Below are 15,312 nucleotides of genomic sequence, written 5' to 3'. Positions count from 1 at the left end.
CGATACACTGGTTCCGTGCGGAATTGTGGATGTTAAAATAACTCGTGCAATATTTTGGTTTCAACAGTTTACTATCTTTAAAAAAAAGAATATTGTATGCAAAGTAATGGTTTTATTTTGAAATATATATGGTCTTGTTTTTCGTATATTCTGTGTTAGACTTATTGTGTTTAATACACAGTCTCTAGTACATATAGTGGCAAGACATAAATGTATTAAATTCCGCTACGTAATTTCTTTCTCTTTTTAATAATTTTAATTTTTGCTTTCTGTATTAAGGTGAGGGTTTTTGGTAAATGTATGTTACGCGATACTAAGAATTTCATTTTAATGACTGATACACCTACGCATTTGTTCGGAGCTCGGAAGAGGTGAAATTGAAAATCTTTTCACAAATACATATGTGGTAGGAACCATATCAGCGTGATGCCTCTATACCATCATCGGTATTGTAGCTTAATTGTTAGTCTACCCCGTTTTTTAGGGTTCCGTAGTCAACTAGGAACCCTTATAGTTTCGCCATGTCCTTCTGTCCGTCTGTCCGTCCGTCCATCCGTCCGTCCGTCCGCGAATAATCTCAGTAACCGTAAGCACTAGAAAGCTGAAATTTGGTACCAATATGTATATCAATTACGCCAACAAAGTACAAAAATAAAAAACCGGCCAAGAGCGAGTCGGACTCGCCCACCGAGGGTTCCGTACAAACTTTCAATGGTAAAAATAATCATTACTCATACTCATATTCATTTATTTGTAACGCCATTTTACACGTCAAGATTTGATTTAAAAAAATAATATTCATACAACAATAATACTTAGAGAATAATTAGACAGAAGATTGAAATTACAAAAAGTTAGGCAATATTCACATAAAAAATGCACAAAAATATTTTTCTAATTAGGTAATAAAAAAATTGTCATAAGTGTAGAACGGGTGCTCGACCAGCCAAATTTTTAAGCGATACTTAAAGTTCGACACACTAGGCGCTTCAACCACATATTGCGGCAATTTATTTTTCCCCTCACTAGCTCGGAAACACGTGTTTTGTCCTTCAATACCAGCGGGTAAAAACGCATTTTATCCACTAGTGGATAAAGTAATTAGACCTTGAATATAGTCATTTTTTATGCTTTAAAATTAATAAAAGTGAGTGAATCTAGTGATGACGATGATTTACCACCTGTGGAACTACTGGAAGCAGTGATAAACGCGCTTTTTGCGTTGTACTTTCCTCGCTATAGTGAGGGGAAAAGTTTTGTGTTACACTCGGGTGCAAATGTATTTTACTTCTCGTGTGTTAAAAAACTCGCAAGTTCAGGAGTCTATTCTCGAACCACTCGCTTCGCTCGTGGTTCAACTATAGAATCCTTTCACTTGCTCGTTTTTCAATTCCACACTCGCCGTTAAAATACAACTTTGCACCCTTGTATAACAAATAACTAATAGACGGCAGGGTCCATCACATGTGTTAATTTGTTGGATTTCGCCAATTTACGGTCGATACCTACTATAACTTTACGGCATTTCGAGTGTTGTACTTGGAACACATGTTGTTCGTTTTGTCACAGAATATATAATAGTACAAGTACAGAAGGCTCACTCCTTTGATGTTCACAAAATGCCGCCATTCTAAATTCTTACCTACATTAACAAACGGACCGCACGCGAACAGCCAACATTGAATTTTATTGCGCCGCGCGAAGGTCGTCGCCAATGAATGGGCCGCGAACTCGCGGCCGCTGACATGTACACTGACATAACTCTAATACTAAATTGAATATACTCTAAGGCCGTTTTCACATTATCCGATCCGATATCGGATGTCGAACCGACATCCTACATCCGATAATCGCTTCCGATAATGTCGGATGTAGGTCCGATAAAACGCATTGTTCCAAATCAATGAAGTATGATTTTGTATCAAAAAATATTTAAAAAATAATTTATATTTAATAATTATAAGCACTATATTCCAAATATTATATTGTAAAATTAAAATAACGAACATAAAAAATATTCGATACATTATTATTCATTCGAGATTTGTACAAAATGTGAACAAATAAATAATTTTTTTTTTTTTTTTTTTTTTTTTTTTTTTTTTAATTCAGTGTCAGGCAAAATAAATAATTTTACATTCAACTATATAAATAATATTGCTATACTTATTATCAATAGTTGTCATGCTTTCTAAATTTATTTTTCTCACTGCACCCACATTCGCGAATTTCTGTTTGGCCCTATGGTTGACTGGTAGAGAATGCCTTAAGGCATTAAGTCCGCCATTTGTACTTTTTTCCAATTGTGCAATAAAGTTTAAATAAATAAATAAATAAATATATCTACTAAAAGATGAAAAAACTAGTATCCGCAATTCGGACCGATGCATTACAACCTTTTTTATTTCAATGGAAATTGTCAACTAATTTGAATTTCGATCAATTAACAGTTTAATAGACGCCATTTTTGTCACGCACACTACTACATACGTATACCTACATTATATACGCACACAAACAAATATTATCGGCCGACAACTGGCGGGGGGTCCGGCATGCCAAAAATAGTCGGAAGCGTCCTGCCGATATCGGCAGTTCGATGGTGCCTCGGACAAAAACTGTTGTAGGAGAGTGCCATCGGCATTAAATCCGCAATTTTTGCGTTTTATATCGTTTTTTAGTAATAATGATCTAATAAATACATAAATGAAGACCTGGAAGCGCATAAATCTTACATTTTACGTCCTTCCTACATCCGATATCGGATCGGATAATGTGAAAACGGCCTAACTGGGGAAGTATACCTCCGCTTTACAAAAGACCGCAGTCAAGTAGCACTAGACCTTACTCATTGTTGTGTTCCTGCCAGTGAGTAAGGCAGCCAGAGCTCAACGAGGGTGCGGTATGCTGACAACGGAAGTAATTAGGACAATAGATTGTCCCTTGAGTCGTACAGATTTGTACAAGTTTCTAATGAGTCGAGTCGGCAACGCACATGTGCCACTCCTTGAGTGGCAGGCGTCCATAGGTTACAGTGACCGCTTTCCATCAGGCGGACCGTATGCCTGTTTGCCACCTACGTGGTACAAAAAAAACTCTCGACGAATTCACCTTAAACATTAAAAACTAAATCAAAATCGATTGATTCGTTCGGGAGCTTCATAGCCACAGACATACAGACATGTCAAGCGTCAAACCTATTATTATTATAACACTCCGTCGTTTTTGCGTTGGTGGTTAAAAACAAGAAATCTCCTTCAAAACTATAATAAAACACAACTTTCTAAGAAAATTGGTCAAGTGCGAGTCGGATTTCGACATTTCCATACAAAAAGGTCATGAGCGCCTGACGACATGTAATGGCAACGTTCACTAAATTTCCTACTATAAAGATTTTGCGTATATTTTGGAAACTATAAGAGATAGAGCAAATAGACTTCAGATTTTGGTTGTCGGTGGCACAATTTTTTTGTTTTCGTATATATACACCTTTTTTTGGACCTATGTGGGCAATATTATGGTCAGTGAAGTTCTAAACGGTCTTAAGCGCCTCCTTTTTAGTAGGAACTTAAGTCATTTTGGAAAATGATTTTTTTTTTAACAATTTCTAAAGCAAAACGAAACAGAAATTGATTTCTTTATACCTGTCCAACGCGCTTACACAATTTTAAGTCGTTTAGTAACTACTTGCAGCGGCAGTGAGTGAAATTCGTAATCGGAGTTTTTTTCTCTTAAGTCCGACTTACGCTTGACTGTAGATTTCTAATAGGTTTTCCTGTAATCTACAGGTAGAGGGCTATCTCGTGTATTTTTTTGAAAATTTTACGCTAAGTAGTTTCGGAGATAAGGGGGGGGAATGGTCATTTTTTGTCTATTTTCTTAAATTACTTCTAAAGTACCAAAATTAAAAATTAAAAAAAATATATTTCAGATGCTGATAAAATGCTCTTTCATTTGATATGTAACACAATATAGTTTTAATAACTTTGATTTTTAATTTTCAATTTTACCCCCCAAAAGTGACCCCTGTGATTAAATTTCATTTAATTAAATTACATGTCCGTCTTTGGGCCACAGGTTTACATACGTGTGCCAAATTTCAAGTAAATCGGTCCAGTAGTTTCGAAGAAATCGGCTGTGACAGAGGGACAGACAGACACGCGAGTGATCCTATAAGGGTTCCGTTTTTCCTCTTTGAGGTATGGAACCCTAAAAACGGAAAAAAATGTTTTATTAGTGTACCCCCCCTACATGTAAAGTGGGGGCTGATATTTTTTTTATTCCAACCCCAACGTGTGATATATTGTTGGATAGGTATTTAAAAATAAATAAGGGTTTACTAAGATCATTTTTTGATAATATTAATATTTTCGGAAATAATCGCTCCTAAAGGAAAAAAAAGTGCGTCACCCCCCCCCCCCCCTCTAACTTTTGAACCATACATACATACATACAATCACGCCTGTATCCCATAAAGGGGTAGGCAGAACACATTAAACTACTAAAGCTTCAGTGCCACTGCCACTCTTGGCAAATAAGGGGTTGAAAGAAAAGGAAACTGTGACATTGCAGTGACAGGTTGCCAGCCTCTCGCCTACGCCACAATTTAACCCATATCCCATAGTCGCCTTCTACGACACCCACGGGAAGAAAGGGGGTGGTGAAATTCTTAACCCGTCACCACACAGTAAATGGACTTTTGAACCATATGTTTAAAAAATATGAAAAAAATCACAAAAGTAGAACTTTATAAAGACTTTCTAGGAAAATTGTTTTGAACTTGATAGGTTCAGTAGTTTTTGAGAAAAATACGGAAAACTACGGAACCCTACACTGAGCGTGGCTCGACACGCTCTTGGCCGGTTTTTTATGTCCAATTTTAACATTCATAATTATAATAAACCACCCAGTAGCAAATACCTATCTCTCTAGTTAAAATGACAGCTAGGTATGTTTTTCAATAATTAGTTTAGAGATTCAAAACTTTACCGATGTAGTGCGGAAAGATTTTCCTTGGTATTCTTACGGAAACCTACGAACGTGTCATACTATTTCAGTCAGTTTCAGCACAAGTCGTACTGACACTGTTTGAACGAACGTTTAAGTACGAACGTTTCCGGAAAAATACGAAGCAGCATAACATAATTAACTATGTAGAAGAATCTATACATAAAATGTAGTTAAACCTACTCAATTCGTTCACCGAATACGCTTATACCAAACATGGTGTTTTGCGCTCCGCTCGATTTAGCAACAAGTTTAAGAGCCGAATACCATTCAAGAAAAACTAGACTTTACTATTTAAATTGCATTCTGTTTGACGTTTTAGAATCAAACATCTTTATGGATTTATGGTAAGTAGGTATGTAGTATGTACTAGGTAGTGATTCTGATATTTCTGATTTATTAGGTACGCAACCTGCAACAATGAATGCGAGGAAATGCGTGTCGAACTGATACTTGATGATTTCGTACGGTTTTTATTTTAAAAATTTCTTTGAATATTGACGAATAACTGATGAATGATGAATAACTGAAATGTTACGTATTATCAGAGCAATAATTTGTAAATGCTTTGGAGTCTACAAGAGATAACTCAGTCAATTTAATAGAATCATAGAATGGCTACGAGATTACGCTATTTTACCTCCACTCACAGTTTTATTATACCTACCTTTCGCGAGTGTAGGTAGACCTCATTGAATAGCAGCAATATCTTCAAATTCTTGACCGAAACCTGTATAATTGTATATGCCTAATTATGTGCATATTATTACTAAATTACAGGCGTTACATAAAGTTATATAACGAATCATAATCGCGTTGACTAGATATCCCGTTACTTGAAAGCATGAGTATCTGCACCGAAATTACACATATTTCTTTGAATGCATGATAATGGTAATATTTTTTTTTTTTTTTACAAAATATAAATTTTATTTATTCAAAACACTTAAATAAAAATTCCATACCGACGCAAATACGGAGGTCTCGACGCCAATTACAACTTTGTTGCTTTTGGCGTCGAGACCCTCGGTCCGTGGGGCCCAGGCGCCCAGATTTTATTCAAGGACTTGGCGAAGCGGTTAATAGATACTACGGGAGACAAAAGAGCTGGCAGCTTCCTCGCTCAACGTATAAGTATTGCAATTCAGCGAGGAAATGCTGCCAGCATCTTGGGCACTATGCCTCAGGGGCCCTCCTTAGATTTAGATTTTTAGTTTAATTTTTATTTTTAATCGGTTGATATTTATTGTATGGTAATATTATTATTTATATAAACTTAGTATTTAAGATGTTTTTGCAATGCCCTGACAGGGTATCATGTACTGCAGGGTACTTTACGAATAACAACTATGTATTGTAATGTACACTGGTAATGCAAATAAATGAAACTGAAACTGAGACTAGGTACATCGCTTGACTGGACGACCGCCCCGGCGATGACTGGTGGATGGTGGCCCACCGTCTAAGCCACAACGAGCTTAAAAAGCGAAGGGTGGACGTTCGATTATTCAGTTCAGACCTCTCCATCGCCGCGTCTAAACGGAATTTCCAATTAAGCTCATGGGTGACACCTTTGAAATGCAGATTGCCTCCGCACAGTCGAGACAAAGTTCATCTAAACGGTTTAGTGTAGTTTCTGTGCCTTTAAACTGACCCTGCTTCTACAGCTGAACATAAGTACCTAGTAAATTATAAGTACATAACCAACAATCATATAACAATAAATAAATAAATATAATAAGACATTCTTACACAAATTGACTGAGTCCCACGATAAGCAGCAAACAAATAAATGCCCTTACCGGGATTCGAACCCGGGACCGCGGCTTAGCAGGCAGGGTCACTACACTACGCGCTAGACCAGACCGGCCGTCCAAACAATATTAAGCTAATAAACGTTTGGTGTATATGCCTTTTTCGTAATTCTTACACGCTTCCAAGACAAGTTTACTGGAGAAGTCCGTCTATTACCACTTGCAACCTCTTTCGTCGATTTTTGATTCCACTTGGGCATCTCAACCTTCACAGTTATAAAAATACATATTCAGAAATATTCAACTAGAATTGTGTATTAATTTTGAATGATTTATTATCCACAATTGTATTACGTACTGATAATTGAATAGCTTTTCAATAATCGCCTCAATTAATGTGTTAAGCACCTTTAAATCAACGATAGGGATATTTGATACCGTAACTCAAATTTGAAATTTAGGGTCCTGGCTAAATTGGTCGGTCAACCCTTACGCTACCGAACGTCCAATTTAGCGAGAAATACAAATAGAGGTGTTGATGTGCGGTAATAAAATACCGCAATGCAATTCCAGAATATCATGTTTATTTTCTGGAAATGGAACGGGCTATTTCCGGGAATGGAATTATCAATGCTGCCGCTGTAATTAGTCAAATGAATGTTGTTACTCATAAGCCTTTTCCGATTAACTTATTTACTGTAGGCAGTGGCGCCCAATATTCACGTTACAGTTTCCGAGCATTTATATTTGCGTGATATTTTTTTATATTTTTTGCGAGTGTTAAATATTTTAACAAATTACTCCTTTGACACGGTTCGGTGATATTTGAATATGTCGAAATATTTTTGTATGTTCAAGTTTCATGCACTTTATTCATATTGTAGCGAAGAAGTAATATGATAATGAATATTTTTCCGAGTTTTATTAATCAAGAGTTTGCCTGTGTGGTGACGGGTTAAGAATTTCACCACCCCCTTTCTTCCCGTGGGTGTCGTAGAAGGCGACTATGGGATATGGGTTAAATTGTGGCGTAGGCGAGAGGCTGGCAACCTGTCACTGCAATGCCACAGTTTCGTTTTCTTTCAACCCTTTATTTGCCAAGAGTGGCACTGAAGCTTTAGTAGTTTCATGTGCTCTGCCTACTCCTTTATGGGATACAGGCGTGATTGTATGTATGTATGTTTATTAATCAAATTTTAGGTTGGTACTTATAGTAATATCGAATAATGTATACGAGTATAATAGATATGCAGGGTTAATTGATTACATTCTGATAAGCCCGAAAGACTACTAAACATATTTAGGTCATGCAAAAGTTTCGTAGTTTTCGAGATATAGACTAATGGTAAGATGTTTTATTGAAATGAAGTTGATACCAAAAGTCAGCTTCTTCTATCGATTTTCTGGATCAGAAAAATGAAATAAATGTCATATACAAAGAAAAAAGTGACCAAGGCCTCCAAGTGTTCAAAGCTGAATTCGAACCAGCGTCCTCCGTTATCGCGACGGATGCCTAAACCACTCGGCCATTCGGACACGGTGGTAAGGGTCGAAATTTTCAAGTATATGACACAATTACCGAAGGCTTATGGCTTATTTATCGTAGAATATCAAATATGAAATGGTTTAGATATGTGCTACCTAATTTCAATTTCCGGTATCTGACGATAACATATATTATGATGGTGAATTAGTACCCACTTCTATTAAAGCTCCGGAAATTAGACACAAATACGAGTATTTTTCATTTTTCATATTTGTCATAAGATCAACAAATTGAGTAAGTAGATTAGGAGACATCCATACTTAATATTACTTATACTTATACTTAATATTATAAATGGGAAAGTGTGTGTGTCTATGTGTTTGTCCGTCTTTCACGGCAAAACGGAGCGTCGAATTGACGTGATTTTTTATGTGGAGATAGTTGAAGGCATGGAGAATGACATAGGCTACATTTTGTCGCTTTCTGACTCGAGCGTAGCCGCGGGCAGAAGCTAGTGTTTCATATTTAAGTTGTCATGCGTGTAAATTTATCTGGTGACCGAAGATCTGGCGACTTCCTCGCACAATGTCATTGTCATTTAGGCGACATTTAGGTAGGTATACTTACAAAATCCTATATATACAGGGTGTAAACCTAATACGGACGAACCTCTTAACGGTGGTGAGTAAAGGACATAAAAAATGGAATTAGATAACTTTTACTTAAAATAGAAATATTTTTTTTATCCATACAAATTAATTCGGCCCGCAACGTAATGCAAACACACTCGTGTTAAACGCTCGTTGACAGTTGTCTTGATTGTCATCGCAACCACATTTACAGTACATTGCTGCTGGAAAAATTATCAAAAATTTATTATGGCCTGAAAATTAAGAGTAACTCAAAAACACCTTTTAATTAATGATAACAATATTGAATTGTATGCCTGGTTTCAATTATCGCCCTTATTAAGTTTACGCACTGTATAATCCTTGCTTGTAAGTGATAAATCTCTCTCATAGATCTACTTACATCTCTTCTAACGAAACTTAGGTCATGTGTCACTGCGAGCAAGAATAAATAGAAATTACGAACAATGAAAACTTTCAATGAATAACGTTTAATGTATTGTTTAAACTTTTTGATTATAACACATGGATTTAGCAGTAGTTAATTGATGTGTCGTCAAATCCTACTGATGGGCAGTTTACCGTGAACATTATAAGTTAATCAAGTTGACAAACATCTTGAATATGGTAAATTGCGTACGCAATAACTGAATCAATATCTCATCACCTTGCCGTGAAATTGTATGCTCTGGCTGAATGCTCAGCCGGGCTAAGCCGGGAGTTTCCTAGGTTGCTGTTACTCTAGAACTACCTAAGTCCGCTTCACTTAACGAGAATCCATTGAGATCAAATTGATCTTGGTTATTCACTCAATCGGTCCATTTTGGTAGGAAATCGGGGAATTTGAAATGTACATAGAATAAGGGGGGGGGGATACTTGACTAAAGTCTGACCAGAAATATAATTCGAGGGTTTACTGGTGAAACCCGATAAATCGAGATAATATGTCCTTGAAATAACAACATTGTGGAAATTGCACATAGTTCGAATTGCAAAAACCAGTTTGCTCAACTTAGGCCCACTTGCACTAAACATTAACTTGGGGTTAGTGGGCTGTCATCTGTTAAATTACATAATTATAAAATGGTGGGTATATGGACTTCCTCGGATTAACCCTCCATTTTCGTTGGTGCAAGTGGCCCTTATCGGGTTTCACCAGTAAACAAACCCTTTATGACTATTGTCAAGAGGGCACTGTTATTGATGTATGTGGTGACAGTTCAGTAGTTATGAAATGAACTATGTTCGTTCTAATGAAATTCCGCAACATGGCGCGTATTCATATACCTATTTCTGGTCATGCTATATTTGGCTATTTCCTAGTATAGCCATAGTTTTAATAGAGGGCAATGTCCGAGTGTAAAAACTACCTTTCGGCCTGATTCGAATTTTAGTAGTACGTCAAAAACTAGCTCTAGAAGCGATATGGATCGGATAAGTCAAAATCAAGTAACGTTTCTAAATACGACTTTTTATATTGACTTAATCCAATCCATACTTGTATCGTATCTTATTTTTACTTTTATTTGATTAAATAATTACCTATTTGTTTTTTTTTATTATAGTCTGATACCTACCTCATTAAGTTAAAATTGCCTAAGGTGAAATACCCCATAATGGACGGTGATGCCATTATGGACAAAAAAACACAAATCCTTAAAAATAAGTATCTAAAATTAGTTTCTAAAAACTGACGGCTATGTACCATAAACTAGAGTTGTAGAGCTGTTTCATTTTGAAGTTTCAGTTAATTCGGTTATTTCTGAAGGATTTGGCGACAAGATAAAATTCATCAGTTTACTGAAAAAAATATCAAGACGAATTCTTAGTAATGTTGCTAAGAGAGTTGAGTTCATGTATAAAATAATAAAAAAATAATACTCGGTGTAAACTTGAATGCGTTTTACTTATTGCATTAAGCATGAGATAAAGTATAAAACATACTAGTTTGTTGCTCCAAAGATATAAAGAAATAGCGTTATTTTGCGAGTGTCCATTACTGGAACCGAAAAACTGCCCACCCCCTATGATGGACAAGGAACAATTTACAAAACCAAAATTTACAAGAAACAATCCTATGTTAAAATAACTCAAACTAATTGTATTTATGGTATATAAAATTGCCTCATTGAGTATCAGTTGGCTTTAAGAGTAAAATTTTAAACTTTTTTCACTGTCCATAATGGGGGATCCATTACTGGAGAACTGCCGTCCATAATTGGAGAAAAAACATCTAGTTTTAATTTGTTAAGTATGAAGAAACTAATAGCAGTATCCATTTTGCAATACGCTTGAAATGTAAAAGAAGGATAGGACATTCAAGATTTAACACGCTTAGCGGTAGAATTTTCACATTTATGAGTGAAATATCAAAAACAAGCGAAAAATTTTCTTAAACTGTCCATGATTGGGTCCGTTACCTTAGAAGCTACCTAGGAGTCCTAGGACCCATTTCAATAAACGCTAAGTAAATTATAAAGCGAATTATTGTTCTTATTCAAATTCAGCGCACAAGCAATTACGATTACAATTCTAAATCAGATTTTTGACTGTAGATACAAATACTCAGGAATCTATACGTTTTATTTAAATACCTACTGTACATACATAGGTATCTAACCTAATTCCATGCTTTTTTATCCAAAATGCAAATTTATTTATCGGTCATTTATTTTAAGTAGATATGTATTGTTATCATACGAGTAAGAAACACATATAGGGCATCGATAACACCGAGTTACATTCCAATATAAACACGCGCAATTAATTCATACTTAGATACCTACACCGATGCAGTCAATGACTTTCTTACATACTTATTTATCCGCCGTCTAATATTAACTGACCCACGCGTCCCTAGATAATAACACAACTGTCACTTGTGCTTTTTATCGTCAATAAATAATATTAACCTTTTGGCCGCCACGCCCGCATTGCAAAATGCGGTCTCCCTGACGCCAGAGATACATTCAAAGTTACGACCTCTAAAAAGATAGTGATTGCAAAGTACGATATCGATAATGGCTATAACCCCTTGTAAAAGGGTACCTAGATGCCACTAAAAGGTTACTGGCTTCGGCAAATATATATTAGGTATCTTTATAATGCTTTACATAATATTTTAGTACACATACAATGTATGAAAACATCAATAGTTTCTCATTCAACAGTAACCGTCAGGCAACTGCCTCACAACACTACTTATTTTTAAGACAAATAATGACGTCACGCATGGACGGCCCCAGCCGACATGGGCGCCGAGAACTGTTAAAATTATTGTTATTCTAGGGTTGGGAACCTTCACTCGGCGTATAATTTTGATATCGGCATTTTTTAATACGAACTTGATTTGAAGCTCATAGGTAATTGAAAAACAGTTAAATTTCATAAAGTTGTATATTTAATGTAAAACTAGCCTAGCATTCAAAATCAACAATTAAATGTAAAGTTAAATATGCCTGAGTAACAATTACTGATCGGAACTACTGGGAGTAAAACTTGTCAATGGAACAAATGAAAATATGGCAATGAACAAACTCATGTTTTGAAGTATAAATTCCGGTATTCCATTCAAATAGTCTACTTTTCGAAAAATATTCGTATTTTTCTTGGCTTAAATTAAACGCTAGCCTACATTCTTTGTTCGAAGTTCGAAAAGTTAAGCTCCTATAGTTCCGATCAGCAATGGTAATAATAATAAACTTACCTCAAAATCTTCTTCGTCAAGGTGATCCAATAAAATATCTTGAATTTCATCTTCATCATCCACACCTTGTAAAATTCGTAACAACTCTTCCGTACTCATAGACTCGGTACTCATCTCGATAACACTATGCAACACTATGAAATTCTCTCACCGTACCTGACGTCACAGGGTTAGCGTCCGTGGCCGACAAGGGCGGACAGGACACTGATAAGCACTCATTTGTCAGTGAAGTGCGAAATATGTGTCGATTATTATTACAAATGGAGATAATGAACTATAGCTAGCCCTTTTCTTCGTGAAATGTGTACTTCTTGCGCGTGGTAGCTAAACATCTTAGTAGTCGTGGTGACTTAAGACCACGGGTTTTAACTTTTTATACAATATATTTATATCGTCAGTTACTTTAATTGTTTGGTTGGCACCTCCCTATGTGTCGGCTGTGGGCGACATAGGCGTAGAGTGTAGCGCAATTTACAAACAAATAATTATATGTCTTTTTTCGATATTCCGTATATACTTATATAAATATCGAAATGTTGTGTTTCGTGTTCTGTAAAGGGTAATTGAAAAACAAACGCCTTAATACTTTACAGATTTTATTGAGCCTTAAAACGATTCAAAAGTATCTGTCGGCTGTAGCCGTCGTGGCGTCCACGGCACAACTTTTTGATGTCGGCCACAGCCGACTGTGGCGGTCAAAAGGTTAAACGAGACGGTTTGTCTCTCCATATCCCGACATTTTGTATGGCCAGTACCTGCCCGAAAAGGCAACTCTTTTGAAAAAAAGGGTTCCTCCGGCCCGGCCGACCGGCTTAACAGATTTTAATATTTACCTCAAAGACTCCAAAGGAACCGACTGATTCTGTTTTAAAAGGGAATGCTGCCATATCAAACCCAATAGTTAGAAAACTAACCGCGTCGAATAAAAGTAACAACTAACATTACATTTCTTAATTACCTTTCAAGCCATATTTAAAGATGAATTACCGCCATAAACCCATTTCCCCAGATCCTGCCTCTGAACGCAGCGGCTTTGGTCGCCATCGCGGCACCGCCAGTGACAAAATGTTCGCGCTTATTTTTAAACGGCACCCCATTAGCAGTTAAATAAATCAACAACAAGCACCTAGACAATCCGCTTGAAAACAAAAAAAAAGGTACGTACGCCGCGGCAGCGGCATCCCACTAAAAGAAATCCTAAAAATGCGTACGGGATCAAACCGGGCGCTAGACAGAGAGGATGAATTGCATGGGTTTACGCAAACAAACACAGTTTGCCTGTTAACGAGATAACGCACACAAACAAAAACCTCTCGCCCTTACCCTGCCGCGCAACCTCTCAAGTCGCCCCTCCGCTCCTAAATAATTTGTGTGCAATATACCCCTTATAATGAACTAAGTAAATTTGATTTCCCACATGCTACCAACATTAATTTAAATTTGTTTGTTAATGGGTGAGTAGGTACTTAACCTGCGATGCTAACAATCCGAACAAACCAATGTTAACGTTTGTTTTTTGTTTGCATGATTTCTATTCGCCGTCAGATCAATTTCGGTTGACAAAATATTATTCTACACAATACCGCCTAAATAATGAATCACAATTTAAACGAGAGAGGGTAGACAGTCTTACAGTATTTATGATACGTATGACTATTTTGATATCGATAGTGACTATCAAACACGTATTGATTTTTTAAATAATATTAAACTAGTCAGACAGCAATGTATTCTCAAATTTTAACGCCCTAATTTAAAAAAAAAATAGAAAATACCAGCGGCTCGTTAGGCGCAACTATTTTAAATTGTTAACAAAACTTCATCCAAGTAAAAAGTTAGTTGCACGTAAATGTAGAAACTTGTTAAACGCGTTACACGTACACTTATGTTACACTGGAGCATCTGAAACAGGTTGCGGTAATAGTTGGGTAGAACTTACCTCCATCTGACGTCGCGTGTGTAGTAGCGGGGCCGGGAGCAGTACGGGCGCGCGGGCGACGGTCGGGCGACGAGTGGCGGCAACGGCGCGCCGCCGCGGGCACTCACAGCCACCAGCAGGACGCCCGCCTATTGATCTGCCTTTTGCACCCGGGACCGTACAGGCCCTCTAGCCAACATCACTGTCTTCGACACTCCCTTTCCTATCTTACTTATCCCTCTCTATCGCTCTTCCGTATTGGCGCGACAGAGCCGGTTGCGTGTCCGTACGCCACGGAGCGCAACGATTATACGTTTGGCTAGCGGCCCAGGAGTACGCATATTCACACCCCGCCCCACCCACTATCTGCGGCTAGGCAAGATTTATTGCTTTTTCCGGGATTTCCTCTGTATGAAGCGACGTCAGATTTTTTGCGAAGGACGCAATTAACTTCTTACAAAATGTGCACTTAAGAGATGATGGGACATTTCTCGTCTCGCAGCTATGCGGCTGATGAACGTGTTTTATTGGCCGACACTAGCCATTTAACTTCTGTGCCGCGGCGAGCTTCTGTCATGAGATTTGATTATCAGCATTCTTCTTTTATTACGTTTATAACAACACAAGCAAATAAATGAAAAATATATAAAAAATAATTACACGTCCACATAGCTGCTTTTACTTAAGATGAAACAAGATGCTACGATATAAATAAACCCACCTGTCTATACAATATATGCATGTACGGTATACTTAACAAAAAAAAAATTAAATATCTTATCGTTTTAAAATTTTGCATGGAAAAAATATTG

At 36.9% G+C, this 15,312-nt stretch overlaps 1 protein-coding gene across 1 annotated transcript in view; it reads right to left on the bottom strand.

Moving 5' to 3' along the window:
• The window catches only part of LOC125241625, a 35,822-nt gene extending 21,154 nt beyond the window's left edge, over positions 1-14,668 (bottom strand). Inside the window, exon 1 of the mRNA XM_048150187.1 lies at positions 14,522-14,668. Coding sequence (XP_048006144.1) covers positions 14,522-14,527 — 6 coding nt within the window. The 5' untranslated portion in view covers positions 14,528-14,668. The remainder of the gene's footprint in view (positions 1-14,521) is intronic.
• Between the last annotated feature and the right edge of the window lie 644 nt (positions 14,669-15,312).

Source organism: Leguminivora glycinivorella, chromosome Z (assembly GCF_023078275.1).
Source record: "Leguminivora glycinivorella isolate SPB_JAAS2020 chromosome Z, LegGlyc_1.1, whole genome shotgun sequence".
Lineage (NCBI taxonomy): Eukaryota > Metazoa > Arthropoda > Insecta > Lepidoptera > Tortricidae > Leguminivora > Leguminivora glycinivorella.
The sequence above is the reverse complement of the archived record's forward strand: the minus strand, read 5'-3'. Positions and strand labels throughout refer to the sequence as shown.